General features: G+C 36.0%; 1 protein-coding gene, 1 long non-coding RNA gene and 1 pseudogene across 2 annotated transcripts; all 3 read left to right on the forward strand.

Annotated features, from left to right (window-relative positions):
- The first annotated feature begins 660 nt into the window (after positions 1 to 660).
- Positions 661 to 9,831, forward strand: LOC120174781 (annotated as a pseudogene).
- Positions 9,832 to 10,004: 173 nt separating this feature from the next.
- On the forward strand, positions 10,005 to 10,543 carry LOC120174763. Its single transcript, XR_005521200.1, has 3 exons — positions 10,005 to 10,077; positions 10,176 to 10,320; positions 10,418 to 10,543. It is a non-coding gene; the product is annotated as an uncharacterized LOC120174763 (long non-coding RNA).
- Positions 10,544 to 11,043: 500 nt separating this feature from the next.
- On the forward strand, positions 11,044 to 11,876 carry LOC120174774 (ubiquitin domain-containing protein 7SL RNA1-like). Its single transcript, XM_039181526.1, has one exon. It carries the CDS (start codon positions 11,061 to 11,063, stop codon positions 11,874 to 11,876), a length of 816 nt encoding a protein of 271 aa, XP_039037457.1. The 5' UTR covers positions 11,044 to 11,060.
- The last annotated feature ends 7,786 nt before the right edge of the window (positions 11,877 to 19,662 follow it).

Below are 19,662 nucleotides of genomic sequence, written 5' to 3' on the forward strand. Positions count from 1 at the left end.
TATAATCAAACTAATAAAATTAAATATGACATAATATTGTGATTTAAAATTCAAATTTACTTCCGCTAACCTCTTTGCTCTACAGCGGTTATCTTTCTTTATTGTCGGTTGTCCAATGTTTTATTTTTGGAGCAAAGGTGGTAGCTGTTCACGGCCATTTCCATGTATTTTTGCTCCCTTTTTTTGGTTGTTCTATTTATTTTTACTAGTTTTATATGTTAGTTTAAGTTTAATAATAATCTTTCTCTTGCTCCTTTTTAATAAATGATATTATAATTATCGATGTTTATGGATTTTCAGTGCATATTTTTTTATTGGTCTTTTTTTTGTATGTGATTTTATAAGAATTTATAGTTAGTTGCTATCCCGATGTATTATTCTATTGGTCATTTTAATTTTTCTTCAAGTTTCTCCCTTTATGTTCGATGCTCAAAATTATTGGTGTGATTAATTTATGTACATTGTTGCTTTACTTTGTTCATGTTTTTATTTATCAAACTATTATTAAATAATTATTGTTATATTTTATTTATGATAATCACGACTATATTTGTTAGACTATAATTAACAAACATTTGTGGATGATGTTATTAATAAAAATGAATATATCCTGCTTACTTTTAAAAAAAAATCTTATTTACAAATAATCCCCAAAAGCCGATGCCAGAACAAACAAGAACGACACCACTCTCAACAAGGTACGTTTGTTTCTCTGTTCCCTTTGTTCAAGTTTCATGCACTTCGTCATCCATGTCTCGATCACAGGTCAGTGAACCCTTTGAAATAACCCTCTCTTCTGTAATTTCATGGTTAAAAAGTCATTTTATTTGTTAACAGATTGGCTACTTGGTTGCTGTAAATAACAATCTCGAAGAAGATGCTTCACTCCCCAAGCTCCCGCTCTTTCACGGCCCCAATTTCATCGGCCGCTACGATGTTTCCGTTCCCGACAAGAGACTCAGCCGCAAGCACATTGCTTTAACCTCCTCCCCTGACGGCTCCGACGATTTACTCGTCGTAAAGTTCCATTCTTTTCACTAATTTATTCCTCTCTCTCTCTCTCTCTCTCTCTGGTTGATCAATTCGTGTATTTTTTAGGAGGGGACGAATCCAGTGGTTGCTAAGTCCGGCGAGCTGAGAAAGAAGCTTGTTTCCCGCGAAAATGCAACTATTAGCAATGGTGATTTCATAGAGTTGATTCCTGCTCATCACTTGTTCAAATACGTATCATCATCTTCATCAAGTGGAAAGAAGAGAAGTTATGGTGAAGCTAATAGCGATGAAGAAAGTCCCAAACTTTGTGCAAAGAAAATTCGAAATCAAGTTTCCAAAAATGCAGCAAACTCTGTTAATAAGTTGAAGGCATTAAATTTGAAGTTTTTTTTTTTGCTTATTTTTTCTTTAAAAGCTTTATTTTTGAAGGGTTTGCTGTAATTTTGATAGTCAGAGGAGAAAGACAGTAGTAACAAAGAGAAGAACTGCGTCGAGGCTATCTGTGGTTTTCGGGTTTCGAATGATAAGTTGCCGCATACATTTCGTCTCTTGAAAGTTCAAGGCTTGCCGGCATGGGCAAATGGCAATTCTGTTTCTGTAGGGGATGTGATTGAGGTAATAGTATTAGACATTACTGATTCAAGCTATGCATGGCGTTGTTTTACTTTTTTGCTAGTTTGCTGCATATATTGCTTATTGCATTGCTAGGGGGATGTTCTTCTTGCGGTCCTCTCGAATTACATGCTGGATATTGATTGGTTACTATCCGGTGAATTCTCTTAACTCATCTCATTTTGGTGGTTCCGGTTGTTTGATTATGAGGCTTATATATGTACATCTAATTCTGTTTCTGCATCTTCCCTCGAGTAGCATGCTCGAATCTTGCAAAAATTCCCAATGAATTGGTTATTCACGGGGAAGGTAATATCAGTCTGGATTTCATGAAGGTCAGCTATAGTTCTAAATGTTTCTTTTAATTGCTGGAAGCTTGACTTATACTCGTGTAATTTCACATTATTTGCAGCGTGTTATACAGAGAAGCAAACCTAAAAATTGGATTATGCACTGTTGGGAAATAAACCGAGTACGAGTAATTTCCCTATAATCAGATTAGTGAGAATGCAAAATAAAAGCGGAAAAATAATACCCGAAATTGATAACGGAGTTCAGCCAATTATGCCTACGTCTCCGGACTGCTGCAGATCTTTTACTAAGAGAAAAATTACAGGTGTTTACAAAACACTCACTACTCACAAGAAAGCTCTCTAGTATTGGGAGAAATAAAATAATTTTGGGATTTTTTGGAAGCTAAATGAGCTAGGGTATTTATAGTTGAAGCTTATGGACTAATCTTGTAATTAACCCTATTTCTATTTTAACAAAAAACAACACCTAACTTTGAATTCTAAATTCCAGCCGCTCATGTGCTGCCTAACTTTTCAACAATATTGGCTTGAATATTCAACAATCTCCCACTTGAAGACTGATTTTAATATGTCTTCACACATCGAACAATGCAACAACATTTCTGCTCTTGTTACTGTCGGATGTCAACTGAAGCTGAACACAACTTCAGTTTGTCCGTAGTCACCGTCCTGTAAACCCACTTGTTATTGGACAGTTTCTCCGTGGTTGCCTTGTCCCTCAACGTCTTGGCTCCCTTCGACTTTTGTCCACTAGTTTTTGAAGGATTGTTCCTCACTTGAACATCCATTCTCTTATGATGGTCTCTGAAGCCATGTTCTCTACGCGAACATACTCGACAAACTCCTTGGACATAGACAACACTTTTTGCACTTGGCTTCTACTCGCCTTAGCAGAAATGAACCTTATTGAGCCAACTCTCAACGCCTCTTCGATCTTGGGTTCGTCCTCTTCTCTTGATAACTCGATCTTGGGCTCATCCATCACATTGGATGACTCGGCTCCCCTTAGGTAGTCTCGAAACACTTCTGGCATCTTAAGTCTACGCCCCCTCGTTTGCTCGACTCTTTCCCTCGGCTTAGCATCTTTGACACTCGAACTTGTGCCAAGACTGCACACATCTTCCTCAGACTCACCATCTGGTTCTTCATTGAGTGGATTTTCTCTGCCACTCGAGGAACAACATTCCTCATCCTCTGACTTGCCTTCATCACGGAATCTCTTGCCGCTACCCTCGACTTTCGGCTTTCCTTTGGAAGTCTTATTCTTCTTGACTCCAAACTCTTTGATGGACTTAATATACGTTGACTGGAATAATAAAAGTCAAGGTTTATGGATGCAAGATTTCCCTTGGAAAAATCAAAGTGAATCGGCAAAAGGATGTGGATTTGAAACTGACTTGGTTGACTATCTCAATGCATTGAAGGTACCAAATTTTAGCACATTTTGAGGATCTGATCTTATAATTTGCATGTGAAAATCACGATTTTGATCTGCTCAGACAATTTAAACATTTCTCCCTTCATACAAAACTTATAGGTCATTGTCAGCGTGTACTATTTGTTAATAGTTGTAAGTTGTAACAATACCTTTCTTTTCTGTAATTTTTACAGTGGCCAGAGTTCACTGCTAATTTACCAGCTCTCGGAAACTTCAACATTAATTCCACCTTCTTCAAGAAGTTCGATTATGTTAAAAGTCAGCATCGAAAACGGTGCATTAATGCACAATTCGGTGCAATGGTCAAAAGGAGCACACAATTGTTGAAATTACTAAATGGTATAAGCATAATTTAGTCATTGTAATTTAGGGTATTTACAAGTTAGTCCTTAAAGCTTCAACTATAAATACCCTAGCTCATTTAGCTTCAAAATCATCCCAAAGCATTCTAGCTTTCTTCCAATACTAGAAAGAATTTAGAGAGTTTCTTGAGAGTTGTTTTCTCCTTTTTATCGAGAGAGAATTATCATTGTTTTCTCATTGGTAGATTGAGAGAGGTTGTAATTCTTATTTTCTCATGGTGAAATTCTTCTACCGTTGCCCGTGGTTTTTACCCTATTTTATTTAGGGGTTTTCCACGTAAATTTTGTGTCTCTTTTAATCTTCATTTTTATTTTCTCAAATTATCAGTTGCGATTTTGCTCTATCCGATAGCCGTCTTCCGCAACAATTGGTATCAGAGCTAGATTAGAGTGTGTAATATCTGCTTATTGTCTTTATGGTTGCCACCAAAAGGTGGATCCTCCAATATAAGAAAATAAGAAGTTATTACCCATTCTTTGAAGGTTCCAGAGAACTATTCACGATAGTGAAATAGTGGGAGCTATCCGTAGAAGAAGCTATTGCAACGAAATTTGATATTGAAAAATTCAATGGGAGAAATTTCTCATTGTGGAAATTGAAGATGAAGGTCATCCTAAGGAAAGACGGGTGTCTAGCGGCTATCAATGAAAGGCCGGTGGATTTCGCAGATGACATCAAATGGAATGAGATGGACGAGAATGCTATGACAAACTTTCATCTAGCATTAGCAAATGAAGTATTGTCAAGCATCGAGGAGAAGAAGACAGCTAAGGAGATATGGGATAATCTCATCAAATTGTACGAGGCCACATCGCTGCACAATAAAATTTTCCTTAAGAGGAAATTGTACACTCTCCGTATGCCAGAATCTACTTCAGTGACAGAGCACTTAAATACACTGAACACCTTATTTTCTCAGCTTACATCCTTAAGCTGTAAAATAGGAGAACAAGAACGTGCTGAACTTCTACTTCAAAGTCTACCGGATTCGTACGATCAACTCATCATCAACTTGACAAACAGTAATGTCACCAGTCTAGTCTTCGATGACGTTGCAACTGCTGTTCTACAAGAAGAAAATCGGCGCAAGAACAAGGAAGACAGACAAGTAAATCTGCAACAAGCAGAAGCGTTGACAACGATGAGAGGGAGATCAACAGAACGTGGCCAAAGCAGCAGTCATAAACATGGTAGATCGAAGTCGAGGAGCAAGAAGAATTTAAAGTGCTACCACTGTGGAAAGAAGGGTCACTTGAAGAAGGATTGTTGGAGTCTAATTAAAAACTCCAATCCACAAGGCAATACCGCAAACACTTCAGATGATGGAGATGCTCTATGCTGTGAAGCGTCAACCACCGTGGAAGGCAGAAAAAGATTTGCAGATATATGGCTCATTGATTCGGGAGCGACATATCACATGACCTCAAGAAGAGAATGGTTCCATCATTATGAACCTGTCTCAGGAGGATCTGTGTATAGTTGCAATGATCATGCCTTAGAGATCGTTGGTGTGGGAACCATCAAATTGAAGATGTATGATGGAACAATTAAAGTTGTTCGAGATGTGCGACACGTGAAAGGTCTGAAGAAAAATTTATTATCCTACGGATTGTTGGATAATAATGCTAGCAAGATTGAAACACGGAAATGAATCATGAAGGTGTTCCGTGGAGCGCTTGTGGTGCTGAAAGGTGAAAAGATAGCTGCAAACTTGAACATGCTGAAGGGAGAGACATTGCTAGAAGCAGAAGCCTCTGTTGCCTCATGTAGTTCAGATTCTGCAATGCTATGGCATAAGAAACTTGGACACATGTCAGAACAAGGAATGAAAGTCCTTGTGGAGCAAAAGCTACTTCCAGGCTTAACAAAGGTATCACTTCCTTTGTGTGAGCATTGCATAATAAGTAAGCATCACCGGTTGAAATTCAACACATCAAATTCTAGAGGCAAAAGTGTTCTAGAATTGGTTCACTCTGACGTATGACAAGCACCAGTAACGTCCCTAGGTGGAGCAAAATACTTTGTCTCATTTATTGATGACTACTCCAAGAGATGTTGGGTGCACCCTATTAAGAAGAAGTCAGACGTGTTTTCAACTTTCAAAAACTTCAAAGCGCGGGTGGAACTTGATTCTGGAAATAAGATCAAGTGTTTCAGAACAGATAATGGAGGAGAATATACAAGCGAAGAATTTGATGACTTTTGCAGGAAAGAAGGCATCAAAAGACAGTTCACAATGGCGAACACTCCTCAACAAAATGGAGTGACAGAGCGGATGAACAGAACCTTGTTAGAAAGAACAAGAGCAATGTTGAGGGATGCAGGCCTAGAAAAATCATTCTGGGCAGAAGCAGTCAATACTGCCTGTTATTTGGTGAATCGAGCTCCATCAACTGCAATAGAGCTGAAGACACCAATGGAGATGTGGACTGGTAAACCAGTTGATTATTCAAACCTCCATGTATTTGGAAGTATTGTGTACGTGATGTACAACGCCCAAGAAATTTCAAAGCTGGATCCAAAATCCAGAAAATGCAAATTCTTGGGGTATGCTGATGGAGTAAAGGGGTATCGCTTGTGGGATCCCACTGCCCGCAAAGTGATCATTAGCAGGGATGTTATCTTTGTAGAAGATAAGCTACAAAGAAAAGAAGACAATGACAGCGCTGAAAAGTCAGAGACTACACAGATACATGTAAAAAAGGAGTTTGAACAAAGAGATTCTTCTGAAGCAGAACCAACACATGATGAACAAGAACCAGAGTGTTCTGAGGCTCCAACAACTCGTCAATCAGATCGTGTGAGAAGACATCCCAATTGGCACTCAGATTATGTTATAGAAGGAAATGTTGCATACAGTCTTTTAACAGAGGACGGTGAGCCATCAACATATCAGGAGGCAATAAACAACTCAGATGCTTCACTGTGGATGATGGCGATGCAAGAAGAAATCGAAGCCCTTCATAAAAATAATACATGGGACCTTGTGCCACTACCACAATGAAGGAAGCCAATTGGTAACAAATGGGTTTTCAAAATCAAGTGAAATAGTGACGATCAAGTGGAGAGGTATCGTGCAAGACTGGCGGTCAAAGGATATGCTCAGAAAGAAGGTATTGATTTCAATGAAATTTTTTCTCCTGTGGTTCGACTAACAACAGTTCGAGTAGTCTTGGCAATATGTGCTACATTGAATTTACATCTGGAACAGCTAGATGTTAAAACAACTTTTCTTCATGAAAATCTTGAAGAAGAGATTTATATGCTCCAGCCTGAAGGTTTTGAAGAAGACGAAAAGAAGAACTTGGTTTGCAGGTTGAACAAATCTCTGTACGGTCTAAAGCAGGCGCCGAGGTGTTGGTATAAGAGATTTGATTCCTTCATTATGTGCCTTGGATACAACAGACTTAATGCAGACCCTTGTGCTTATTTCAAGAGGTCTGGTGATAACGATTTTGTTATATTGCTGTTGTATGTGGATGACATGTTGGTTGCAAGACCCAACAAAGATCATATTGAAGAATTGAAGGCACAACTGGCTAGGTAATTTGAAATGAAGGACTTGGGATCAGCAAACAAGATTCTAGGGATGCAAATTCACCGAGATAGAAGTAATAGGAAGATTTGGCTTTCACAAAAGAATTACTTGAAGAAGATCTTGTCACGATTCAACATGCAAGATTGTAAGCCAATTTCTACCCCTCTTCCTATTAACTTCAAATTATCCTCCAGTATGAGTCCTAGCAGTGAAGAAGAGAGAATGGAGATGTCTCGAGTACCGTATGCATCAGCAGTGGGAAGTTTAATGTTCGCTATGATATGCACAAGACCAGACATTACACAAGCAGTGGGAGTGGTTAGTCGGTACATGGCGAATCCAGGCAAAGAGCATTGGAATATTGTAAAGAGGATCCTAAGATACATCAAAGGGACCTCAAATGTTGCATTATGTTACGGAGGATCAAACTTACTAATCAATGGGTATGTAGATTCTGACTATGCAGGGGATTTGGATAAAAGCAAATCTACTACAGGATATGTGTTCAAAGTTGCTGGTGGAGCTGTAAGCTGGGTTTCAAAATTGTAGTCAGTTGTGGCTACGTCCACAATAGAGGCAGAATATGTAGCAGCTACACAAGCCAGTAAAGAAGCAATTTGGTTGAAGATGCTATTGGAGGAGCTTGGACACAATCAAGAGTTTGTCTCTCTGTTTTGTGACAGTCAAAGCGCCTTGCATCTAGCAAGGAATCCATCATTTCATTCAAGGAAAAAACACATACGAGTTCAATACCATTTCATTCGTGAAAAGGTGGAAGAAGGGACGGTAGATATGCAGAAGATCCATACCAAAGACAACATAGCAGATTTCATGACGAAGGCGATCAATGCTGATAAATTTACTTGGTGTCGATCCTCTTGTGGCCTGTCAGAAACGTAAGCAACATGATGGTACAAGGTAGAAAGAATGGTGTGAAGATATGATTGTTCCAATCAAATCTTCAAGTGGGAGATTGTTAAAAGTCAGCACCGAAAACGGTGCATTAATGCACAATTCGGTGCAATGGTTAAAAGGAGCACACAATTGTTGAAATTGCTAAATGGTATAAGCATAATTTAGTCATTGTAATTTAGGGTATTTACAAGTTAGTCCTTAAAGCTTCAACTATAAATACCCTAGCTCATTTAGCTTCAAAATCATCTCAAAGCATTCTAGCTTTCTTCCAATACTAGAGAGAATTTAGAGAGTTTCTTGAGAGTTGTTTTCTCCTTTTTATCGAGAGAGAATTATCATTGTTTTCTCCTTGGTAGATTGAGAGAGGTTGTAATTCTTATTTTATCGTAGTGAAATTCTTCTACCGTTGCCCGTGGTTTTTACCCTATTTTATTCAGGGGTTTTCCACGTAAATTTTGTGTCTTTTTTTTATCTTCATTTTTATTTTCTCAAATTATCAGTTACGATTTTGTTCTATCCAATAGTCGTCTTCCGCAACAGATTACAGTGAGGCAAAGGTATAATTTTATTTTTTTTAAGTTATATTTTATATCGATACCTACAGTTATAATGTTACAGAAGGAACCAATTTCGTTTCTATCTCATAACTATATGCCGGACCCTATAAACTATTTGAGAACTTTCTGGTTCGACTGATTGTATCTGTCACTGGATATCATACGGGTTCCAATATGAAAAAAATGGGGCCATATGAAGATGCGTTCTGTTCTCTAGGAGTGTGTTTTTGATAAAGAGTTCCAGAGATCTCCTCTAGTTTATCAGGTATTGTTGGACTTCTTGTTATGTGGAGTCATGCAGTGATTTGGGTTGAACTTTAAAGCTCGGTTTCTCTGGGATCGAACTTCAATGAAATTTCTTTAAGCTATTGGTTTTTCTTTCATGGTATTGGCATGTATAGATTAAGAGAAGAAAGTGGCTGTATATTTTTTTGCTTTTATTCTTATTCGACTCACTGTAGTTCTCCTCCCTCGGTTCATTGGACGAGAAATGGATGGCTGAGTTTGCATCCTCAATGTCACCAGGTTATTCAGAAGATAAAAACACCCCTTGGTTTGGGTGAGTCGTCGATAATATGGCCCACTGTTGAAGATGTGAGATGCTTCTTAGAGGTACTATCAAGTAGGTTTCTCGGTGTTAGTATTATATTTTTGGCTTTAAACCAAAAAAACTACTTCCAGTCAAGTTTCTTATATGTCTGTTATTCTACCTTGCTTTCTAGGGTTATGCTGCCGGTAGTGTGATTCCAAGTCCACTTAAGAACGTGGGAAAGGGATTCTTGAAGAAGTATTGGGCAAAGTGGAAGGCAAATCATACTGGCCGCAGGTACGTCTGTTTCATCTCTGGTGAAAGATTGAGCTATAAAATATCAATTAGCATTGTTGATTCTTAAGGCTTTTCATTTTGGTTGTTTCAGTCACGCAATGCCACATATCAAGACGTTTACCCGCTACAATGGACAAAAACTGGCGTAAGAATTCATTCAGCCCTATATATCATGCTTTCGAAAACTTTTAGTTTTTAAGATTTGTATTTCCTTCTCTCATGCTGGTTGCTAAAACTTTCTCCATGGATGCAGTTGGTTCTTGCGGACTTCAGTGAATCTTAGCAAAGCTTCCTGGGGAGCTCTTCAGAAGAACAATTCTCAGTTGATGGTCCGTTCTTACGAGGTAAGTGCATCTGACCTGATGCCTGAAAATCCCATTGAAAAGATATCGAAACCGAACCCATGGACGTTATGTTATTCTTTGTATAAACCTTTCTAGCTCGGTGTGCCATTTTTACCGTCTCATATCAAAAAAGACGGTTACGAATTTTCTTGTACAGCTAACGGAGGGTCATCAGAGGTAAATGGCTATTTCTGATTCAATTGCATTTACCAATGAAACATCATGTGATAAAGAAAAAGGCATAACTATTTCCATCGTTGTTATACGTAAATCAGGGTATCAATAAACCAAACTCGACCCGTACTTCCGTAGCTACGAGATCGGAGTTAGTCACTCTTGCTTGGCAAGGAAGCAAGACACCGGAAGTAATTCCCTTGCCCGTCCCTTACGAACTCCCTCTCGAGCAGTACTCATCTGAAGGTCATAAAACTTATGATCTTATACACAACCTTCAAATTTATAAGCTGCTTCTTGCAGGTCATCGAGCTTATATTTTTTTTCTCGGTTTCAATCGCAGATGTCACGTGGTCTTGGGACCGACGATACACGAATAAGGATGTGTACGGTCAAGTTCGGCCTCGACTGCAGTGTGCTTTCAAATGAGTCTTAGACTGCACATACAGATTAATCGTGCTTCTATAGATATCTATAGTATATGATCAGTGATTTTTTTTTAAAAAAAAATTGAACGATCAAGATAAATTTATTTACACGATTTTGAGATGATCTCTAATTATTCAAATTAAAAGCCAGATTATATATATAGGGTAATATTTAGTAATAGTTTTATGAATTTAATTTGTTGCCGTGAAATGAATTCAATTTAAAATCCTAATAAATTATAAAACAGAAAATCATCTAAAATAGACATTTATCTTTCTATGAACAATAGTAGTGATTGGATCATAACAAAAATGGAAAACAAAATCTGCCAATTGTAGATGCAATCTAAAGAATAAAAATCCGAAGCTGCAGAATAAAAACTTTCCAAATAAAAAAAAATCTGGAGAAATAAATGAGTAAATCACGGCTCACAGTTGCAATACATCGGATATAGCTGTTAACAAACACCAGATTATTCGCCATCAATCAACACGCTCTCACAAAAAACTCCATTTAAAGAAAGAACAAGACCAAAATCGCCATTGAAGTCCTTTCAAATGGATGTCATCTTTGAAACCCAAAGAGGCAAGCCATTTTCCATTGAAGTTGGTTTCTTCGATACAGTTCTTGAAATCAAAGAGAAAGTCCAGAAATACCAGGGAATACCTATACCTAATCAAACCCTTGTCTTCAATGGCCAAGTCCTTCAAGACGAACGAGACGTCGAGTTCTGCGAAATCCTACAAGACTCACGTATTCAACTACTCGTGGCTTCCGATTCCGACACTACTAATAATAAACAGCAACCCCAATCCGATGAACAACAACAAAGCTCATCCCCGTTGAAGAAGAAATTACAACCCCGCGTCAATACCCCATCGTTGAAAACCTCGCTCCATCTCGAAATAGACTCGAACGACACGATTGTAAAGGAGAAGATTCACGATCAAACGGAACCCGTCCTGGTTAACCGGCTAGTAGTTCAATCAACCGGTGCCGAATCGCAAGCAAATCGGTCACTAGGGGACTGCGAGCTGACGGAGAATAATAACGATGTCGACGCGAATATCAAGCCGTCGCCTACGAGTTCAGGGACGGGGTCGGCAGGTTCGAAGAAGTTGAAGCTGTTGGTCTTGCCAAAGACGGGGACGAAGAAGATACCGGTGGAAATGAATGCGACGGATAAGGTTGGGGAGCTAAGGAAGGAACTGCAAAAGTTGCACCAAAGGCTTCATTTTCATTTGCCACAAGATGGTTACTTTTTCATTTATAAACAGAATGTGATGGACGATGATCGGTCGTTTAGGTGGCATCAAGTTGCCCAAGGTGATACTATTGAGATTTTTAATGGTAGTGTTACCGGTGGATCATGAAAATTGTTGTTAATTTTAACCTAGTCAGTTATAATTATAATGATTTTTGTGTCTATATAACAGTGAAGAAGCATTTTCTATGGTTCTTATACCAGATAGCTTGTCTCTTCTAATTCTGTCAATATGCTCCTACAGTTCATGTATTTATCTCTGACTTTTTCTTTAAATTTTCTCTATTTCACTGCATATACATATATACATTCTAATCTAATCTAGCGACTTCTCGTTCACATCAATTAAAATTAATTACTGTGAATCATTGGGGTAGTTTATCCATTTTGTCGTAACCGGTTTTTGTCCGGGTACGAATTTTTATTTGGCGAGAAAATTAAAATAAATAAATAAATAATTTTGATTTAAAATAAAATATTTTGGGAGTCGCCATTGACCCTTTGGGTTAGGTAGGTTAAATATCTAAAAATAACCTTTTAAAATAGTTTTTAAGAAAACATAATTTAAAAGATAAACTGATATGCACATAACCAAAAAAATTTAGTAAAGAAGGGATTCGTGGTCGATTATGTTTAGGGAAGGATTAACACCCTTATAACGCCTAAAATTGGTACTCATTAATTATAAATTGTCTCTATTATTGAAAATTTAAAAATTTAAAAATATATTTAATTCATAATCATGTTATTTCAAATTTATTAATATAATTTAATAAAATATATTAATATATATATATATATATATATCTTTATTTTTATAAATAAGATATTTTTTTACTTAAAAATATCAGAAAAGGACTTCTAGGTGCTTTAAGACAACCCATTTCTTAATATTAAAAAATAAATAAATATTAATAAAACATTTCTCTAAAAATAATTAAAATAAATTAATATATATAATTTATAAAAATAGGATATTTATTTATTTAAGAATATCAGAAAAGGACTTCTAGGTGCTTTAAGACAGCCTATTTCTTAATATTAAAAAATAAATAAATATTAAAATATGATTATTTTTCTTAAAAGTAATTTATATAAAATTAAATTTTATAAATAGGATTTTTATTTAATATAAAAAAATAAGTAAATAAATATTATTTATTATATATGTTTATATGACTACATAATAATAATAACAATAATAATTAAATATATAAACATATAAAATATAAATATAAATAAACAATGACTAAAATAAATAAAATTAAAACTATAGTATTAAAATATAAAAAGTAATAAAACTTGTAAGATAAATGAAAGTATTTGAAATTAATGACTAAATTATAACATAATAAAATTAAATACCTAATTCATAATTAATTATTTAAAATTACAGGAGTTAAACATGCTATTTTACCTTTATTTAATTTAGGGACTAAAATAAACTTATATCAAATTCGAACATCAAATTAAATTAAATTAAAACATGTTATTCAGGGTTAAAATATTAATTATTAAAATTAGATGACTAAATCTATTATTTTACCTAAAATATCTATTATTTTATGGAAAGGACTAAAATAAATAAAATTAAAATTAAGAAACCGAATTAAAATGATTTAAATTTAATTTCAGTGACTATAATGCAAAGTTACAAATATGGGATGACATCGGGTATAATTAACCCATAAGTGAAATTACACAAAGGCCCTTACCAAAACTACGTCGTTTTGGTGAGGGTATTTAAGCCCTATTATAGCCGGCCTTAAGGCCAAATTTTTTCAATCTCTTCTTTCCATTCTCTCTCTCTAACTGAGAGAGTTTTAAAACTCTCTCGCCTCTCTCTAGAATTCCCTCACCGGAGGGAATCCGTTCACCGGTGGCTGGTTTTTTTTATCTCAAATATGGCCTCTCTTTTACATAAAAATCCCTAAATCACCCTAGATTTAAAAAAAAACGAAGGTTTTTTACCTTTGATGGCTTTGTTTTTCTGGTTTCATGTGAAGACTCCGACGACTGTGGTAAGTGTTTTCTTCTTTTTTTTTTTCTTTTCGAATGGTTGCTGTTGGTTGTCTTTTTGTTTCTCTTCGTTCGTGTTCTCTGTCTCGCAGGTTCGGTGGCTTTATAGCCACCACGAACCTTGCCTCGGACCGGGTAAGAGAACATCCCTCGGTGAGTCACTGAACCCACAGTGGTGACTCACCCTAAGGTCACAAGGTGGACGACTGGTGTTGATTTCCTCTAGAGGCTCTTGTTGGCGTCATGGCAGTGTGTAGAGTGGCGTGGAACGATGTAGATCGACGGCAACAAAGGCGACGGCCGCGTGTCCCTAGGGTTATGATACCCTAGGGTTTGTTGTTGGGATCATCTGGATCGTTGGATCTAAGTTAGATCCAACGGATAACAACGAGAGGCGGCTTGAAGCTTAAATGGAAACCCTAGTTGGGTTTTAGGGTTTTTGGTGGGTTTGGGCCGTCTGTTTGGGCCAGTCTGGGTGTAAAACGGGCTTCCGAGTATTGAGCTATATTTTTGGGTCTGTTTGTAATGATAATAATATAATAATAAAATAAAAAATAATAGTATAAATAAAATAATAATAATATTAAAAATAAAAAAGAAATGGATAAAAAATTAGTATCTTCAGCTGCCCCTCTTTACTCATTCTTGTGTTAACAAGAATAGGGCAAAGACAAAAAGATAATAATTTTTTTATTCATTTGACTTCACTTGATTATGATGGCAATGTTGAACAAATTTTTCTTTGGGATTAGTTCTTCTCATTATGAACTTTTCCACTAGGGATGACAATTTATCTTCTTCTATGATGTAATCTAGCAAAAAGTTGAACAAATTCCTCTCATTATGAACTCCTTCTTCTTTTTCAGATGAGTTCTTCTCATTATGAACTCCTTCTGGAAATGTTGATCTTCAAAAGAGGGGTTGTTAAGTTGGCTTCATATGTGATGAATTAAGGCAATGTTGAACAAGTTCTTCTCATTATGAACTTCTTCTCCTTCTTCAGATGAGATCTTCTCATTATAAACACTTTTGGAAATGTTGATGCTGATATATCTCCTTCTGTGATAGAGTCATGCAAAGGTTGAACAAGTTCTTCTCATTATGAACTTTTTCTTCCTCTTCAGATAAGTTCTTCTCATTATGATATTTCTCTAGAAAAGTTGATGATGATCTATCTCCTTCTGTGATAGAGTCATGCAAAAGGTTGAACAAGCTCTTCTCATTATGAACTTCTTCTTCCTCTTCAGATGAGTTATTCTCATTATGAACTTTTCTGGAAATGTTGATGCTGATCTATATCCTTCTGGGATAAAATCAAGCAAAATGTTGAACAAGTTCTTCTCATTATGAACTTCTTCTTCCTCTTCAAATGAGTTCTCCTCATTATGAACTTTTCTGGTAATGTTGATGTTGATTTATCTCCTTCTGGGATAAAATCAAGCAAAAGGTTGAACAAATTCTTCTCATTATGAACTTATTTTTCCTCTTCAGATGAGTTCTTCTCATTATGAACTTTTCTTGTAATGTTGATGCTGATCTATCTCCTTCTGGGATAAAATCAAGCAAAAGGTTGAACAAGTTCTTCTTATTATGAACTTCTTCTCATTCTTCAGATGAGTTCTTCTCATTATGAACTCTTCCGGAAATGTTGATCAATTGAGTGATGGATTTAAATATTTGCTAAAATCTTTGAAATTCCTGTCAAATATTCAACATGGATAAAATGAATGAAGATTCCCCTATTTTGCAAATGTCTAAATATGATGCATGAATGTTAAGTTCATCTTTATTTGATTTCAAAGTGGCCAACTCGGTATTCTTTATCTTAATCAAAATCATTTCAAGCTAGTATTCTCTTTTTAGAAGAGACTCTGTATCCTCTTTGCTTCATTTGCGTTAAAGTCTCAGAAGAAGTGTTTCATTCACAAAATTCTTGCTGCTGTCAGAATTATAGTCTTGTTGCCCCATTTTATCATGGATAACATCGGCTTTCTTTGCTTGGACTTGTGTAGAAATCCAATAAATCTTTCTTCTTTGAAAAGAGAATGTATCATTTTTGAAGAGAGAATCTATCATCTTTGAAAAGAGAATATATCATCTTTAAAGAATGTAGATGTTCGTAGGTAAATTAAGAGAGCAATATCTGTTCTGTTTTGACTCTTGAAACACATCATAAGGAGGATTTATCCTAATTCATTGCATATCTCCACATCTAATCATATCTCGAACAAAGCCATTCAGACCATATTATGTCGAGATTCTTAACAACAATCTGTTGTTCAATCTTAGTTAGCTCCACTAGTTTCTTGTTGTTAAAATTTCAACTCCCCTTCTAGGGAAAAATCTTCATCATATCTCACTTCTAACCTTGGGGTTGAAGAAGACAAACTTCATATTGGATTAATAAATGGAAATACCATATGATCGCAACATTGGTTCAACGCCATAATTACTGGTTCAGCACCATAATTACTGGTTCGTAAAACATTTGACAACACATTCATCATTTCCTGTGGCCTCTGCCCAGAATTTCTTTTCTGTTTTACTTCCTTCCAAATGACTCTGTGATGGTAATAACTTGTTTGCTTTTCAACAATGATTGCAAATGTTTATAAGACTTATTTTTGATTCCATGCACTTAAAAGTATTAACATAAAGTGATAGCCAAAAATATTTTGTTTGTTTCAAAATTATATTAATCCATTTGCAAGATGTTTATATGAAAGAATAAATTGAATTTTGAAAATAAATTGAATTTTGAAAATAAATTGAATTTCAAAAAGATAACTTGGAATCTATTAATAAATATATAGAAATGTATTCAAAGTCATGACAAACATAGGAATGATAAAAATTCAAATGACTCAACAAATTATTAGCATAAGTATTTCTAAACTAATCAACTTGATATAATTTAGAGCACTGAGGTAAGCTTATGTCTGGAAGATCTCAAACGTTGTCAGAATGCTTGTAGATGTAAAGTTCCTCCCAAAATATCAAACTCTTAAGAGGGTTTAATTGCCAGATGCCTAATATCAACATGCATTTGAGCAACCCTTTCAGGTTTTCAACTCAAATCCTTCATTTGGTTGCAAGACGCCCTTTGCGGGTTTTCATCTTGACCCTCCTTTTCTATTTCCTTTTTTTTCTTCTTTAAGCATAATTTTTCTTGACAAAATCTGAGTTTATTGGGTTTCTCAGAACTTTTCCATCCATTTCTGCCAAGATCAACGCTCCTCTGGAAAAGGCATTTTTTACAACATATGTCCCTTCCCAATTAGGCATTCATTTCCCACGGAAATCTTTATGTATAGGCAAGATCTTTTTCAGCACTAGATCACCCTCTTGGAATTCTCTTGGATGTACTCTTTTGTCATGAGACTTCATCATCCGTTTTTGATACGTCTGCCCATGACAAATAGCTTTCAATCTATTCTCATCAATAAGGTTCAATTGATCAAATCGAGCTTGGGTCCATTAAGATACCTCTCTCAAAATTTGAAGTGACGGAATCTCAACTTCAATTGGTAAGACTGCTTCCATTCCATAGACTAAAGAAAAAGGCGTTGCCCCAGTAGATGTTCGCATAGTAGTTCGATATGCATATAAGGCAAAAGGTAACTTCTCGTGCCAATCTTTGTAAGTTTCAGTAGTCTTTGTAATGATTCTCTTGATGTTCTTATTTGTTGCTTCAACTGCCCCATTCATCTTTGGATGATACACCACTGAGTTTGCATGCTTGATCTTAAACTCTGCACAAAGTTCAGTCATCATTTTGTTGTTCAGGTTCAGAGTATTATCTGAAATGATTCTCTCTTGTAGCCCATACCGGCAGATTATTTCTTTCTTTATAAATTTGCAAACTGTAGACCTCTTAATATCGGCATATGAAGCAGCTTCAACCCACTTGGTAAAATAATCAATTGCCACTAGGATGAAACAATGTTCATTTGATGCTTTTGGTGTGATTGCCCCAATGACGTCTATTCCCCACATAGAAAATGACCAAGGTGTTGTCATTACATGTAAAGGTGATGGAGGTACATGAATCTTATCTGCATATACCTGGCATTTATGACATCTCCTTGCATAATCAATGCAATCTGTATGCATGGTAGCCCAGTAATACCCATATCTCATTATTTTTCTGGCCATGGAAAGACCATTTGCATGTGTTCCACATATCCCACTATGTACTTCTTCATTGATGCTTTTGGCTTCACTATTATTTACACATCTCAATAGCATTTGATCATTGCTTCTTCTATACAAAGTCTCACCATCAAGAAAGTATCCAGCAACCATTCTTCTCAATGTTCTTTTATCAATCTCAGATGCATTTTGTGGATAACTTTGATACTTGATATATTGCAAGATATCATAATACCATGGTTTGCCACCTGCCTCTTCTTCTACACTGTAGTAATGTGCAGGAATTTCATATACTTGCATTTTAATCGGCATCATATTAACTTTCTTATTTGCCTGAAACATAGCAGCTAATGTAGCCAAAGCATCTGCCATTTGATTTTTCTCTCGAGGGAGATAATTGAAGGTGACTCTCTCAAATTCTTTCACTAATTCGAGAGTAAAATATCGGTATTCCAATAATTTGGGATCTTTCGTTTCCCATTCTCCTTGTAATTGATACACCACTAATGATGAATCTCCATATATCTTGAGAAATTTAATTTTCCTTTCTATGGTTGCCTTCAATCCCATGACACAAGCTTCATATTCAGCCATGTTATTGGTGCAAAAGAACTCCAGTCTACTTGTAAAAGTATAATAAATATTTTCTGGAGAAATTAACACTGCCCCAATTCCTCGTCCCAAGGCGTTGGATGCTCCATCAAAATAAAGCTTCCAGGATCCATCATTTGTTATGACTTCTTCATTCATGGATATGCATAACAAATCTTCATCTGGAAAATTAAAACTCAGAGACTGATAATCATCTGATACACGACTGGCCAGAAAATCAGCTATGACACTTCCTTTTATTGTTTTTTGGTTGACATATACAATATCAAACTCGGATAATAACATCTGCCATCTAGCCATTTTGCCTGTCAAAGCTGGTGATTCCATTAAGAACTTAATGGATCAAGTCTAGATATCAGCCAAGTGGTATGATATAACATGTATTGTCCGAGTCTTCGAGTAGCCCACACCAAGGCACAACATAATTTTTGTATTGGTGGGTATCGAATTTCACAATCAGTAAATGTTTTACTCAGATAATAAATGGCTTTCTTTTTTCTTCCAGATTCATCATGCTGTCCCAATACGTACCCTATCAAATTTTGAAAGACTGTCAAGTAAAGAATTAACGGTCTATCAGGCACTGGTGATACTAAAATGGGGGCATTGGATAAATATTTCTTAATAATATCCAAAGTTTCTTGACATTCATCATTCCAGACTTCAAGATTGTTCTTTCGATTCGGTTCGGGACTTGGCAATCATGTCATCCACATATACTTCAATCTCTTTATGCATCATGTCATGGAATAGAGTTACCATTGCTCTCTGATAAGTTGCCCCTGCATTTTTCAATCCAAATGGCATTACTTTGTAACAGAATGTGCCCCACATGGTTACAAATGTTGTTTTTTCCATGTCCTCATGATTCATTTTTATCTGATTATATCCTGAAAAACCATACATAAAAGAAAACCATGCATGTCCTATAGTATTGTCCACCAATATGTCTATGTGAGGTAATGAAAAGCTATCTTTCGGACTAGCTTTGTTAAGATCTCTGTAATCCATACACATTCGAACTTTCCCATTCTTCTTTGGTACTGGAACTATGTTGGCTACCCATTCTGGATATTTGGCTGCATGTAGGAATCCTGCATTTATCTGCTTCA

This window comes from Hibiscus syriacus, unplaced genomic scaffold, assembly GCF_006381635.1.
Source record: "Hibiscus syriacus cultivar Baekdansim isolate YM2019G1 unplaced genomic scaffold, ASM638163v2 tig00112123_pilon, whole genome shotgun sequence".
NCBI lineage: Eukaryota > Viridiplantae > Streptophyta > Magnoliopsida > Malvales > Malvaceae > Hibiscus > Hibiscus syriacus.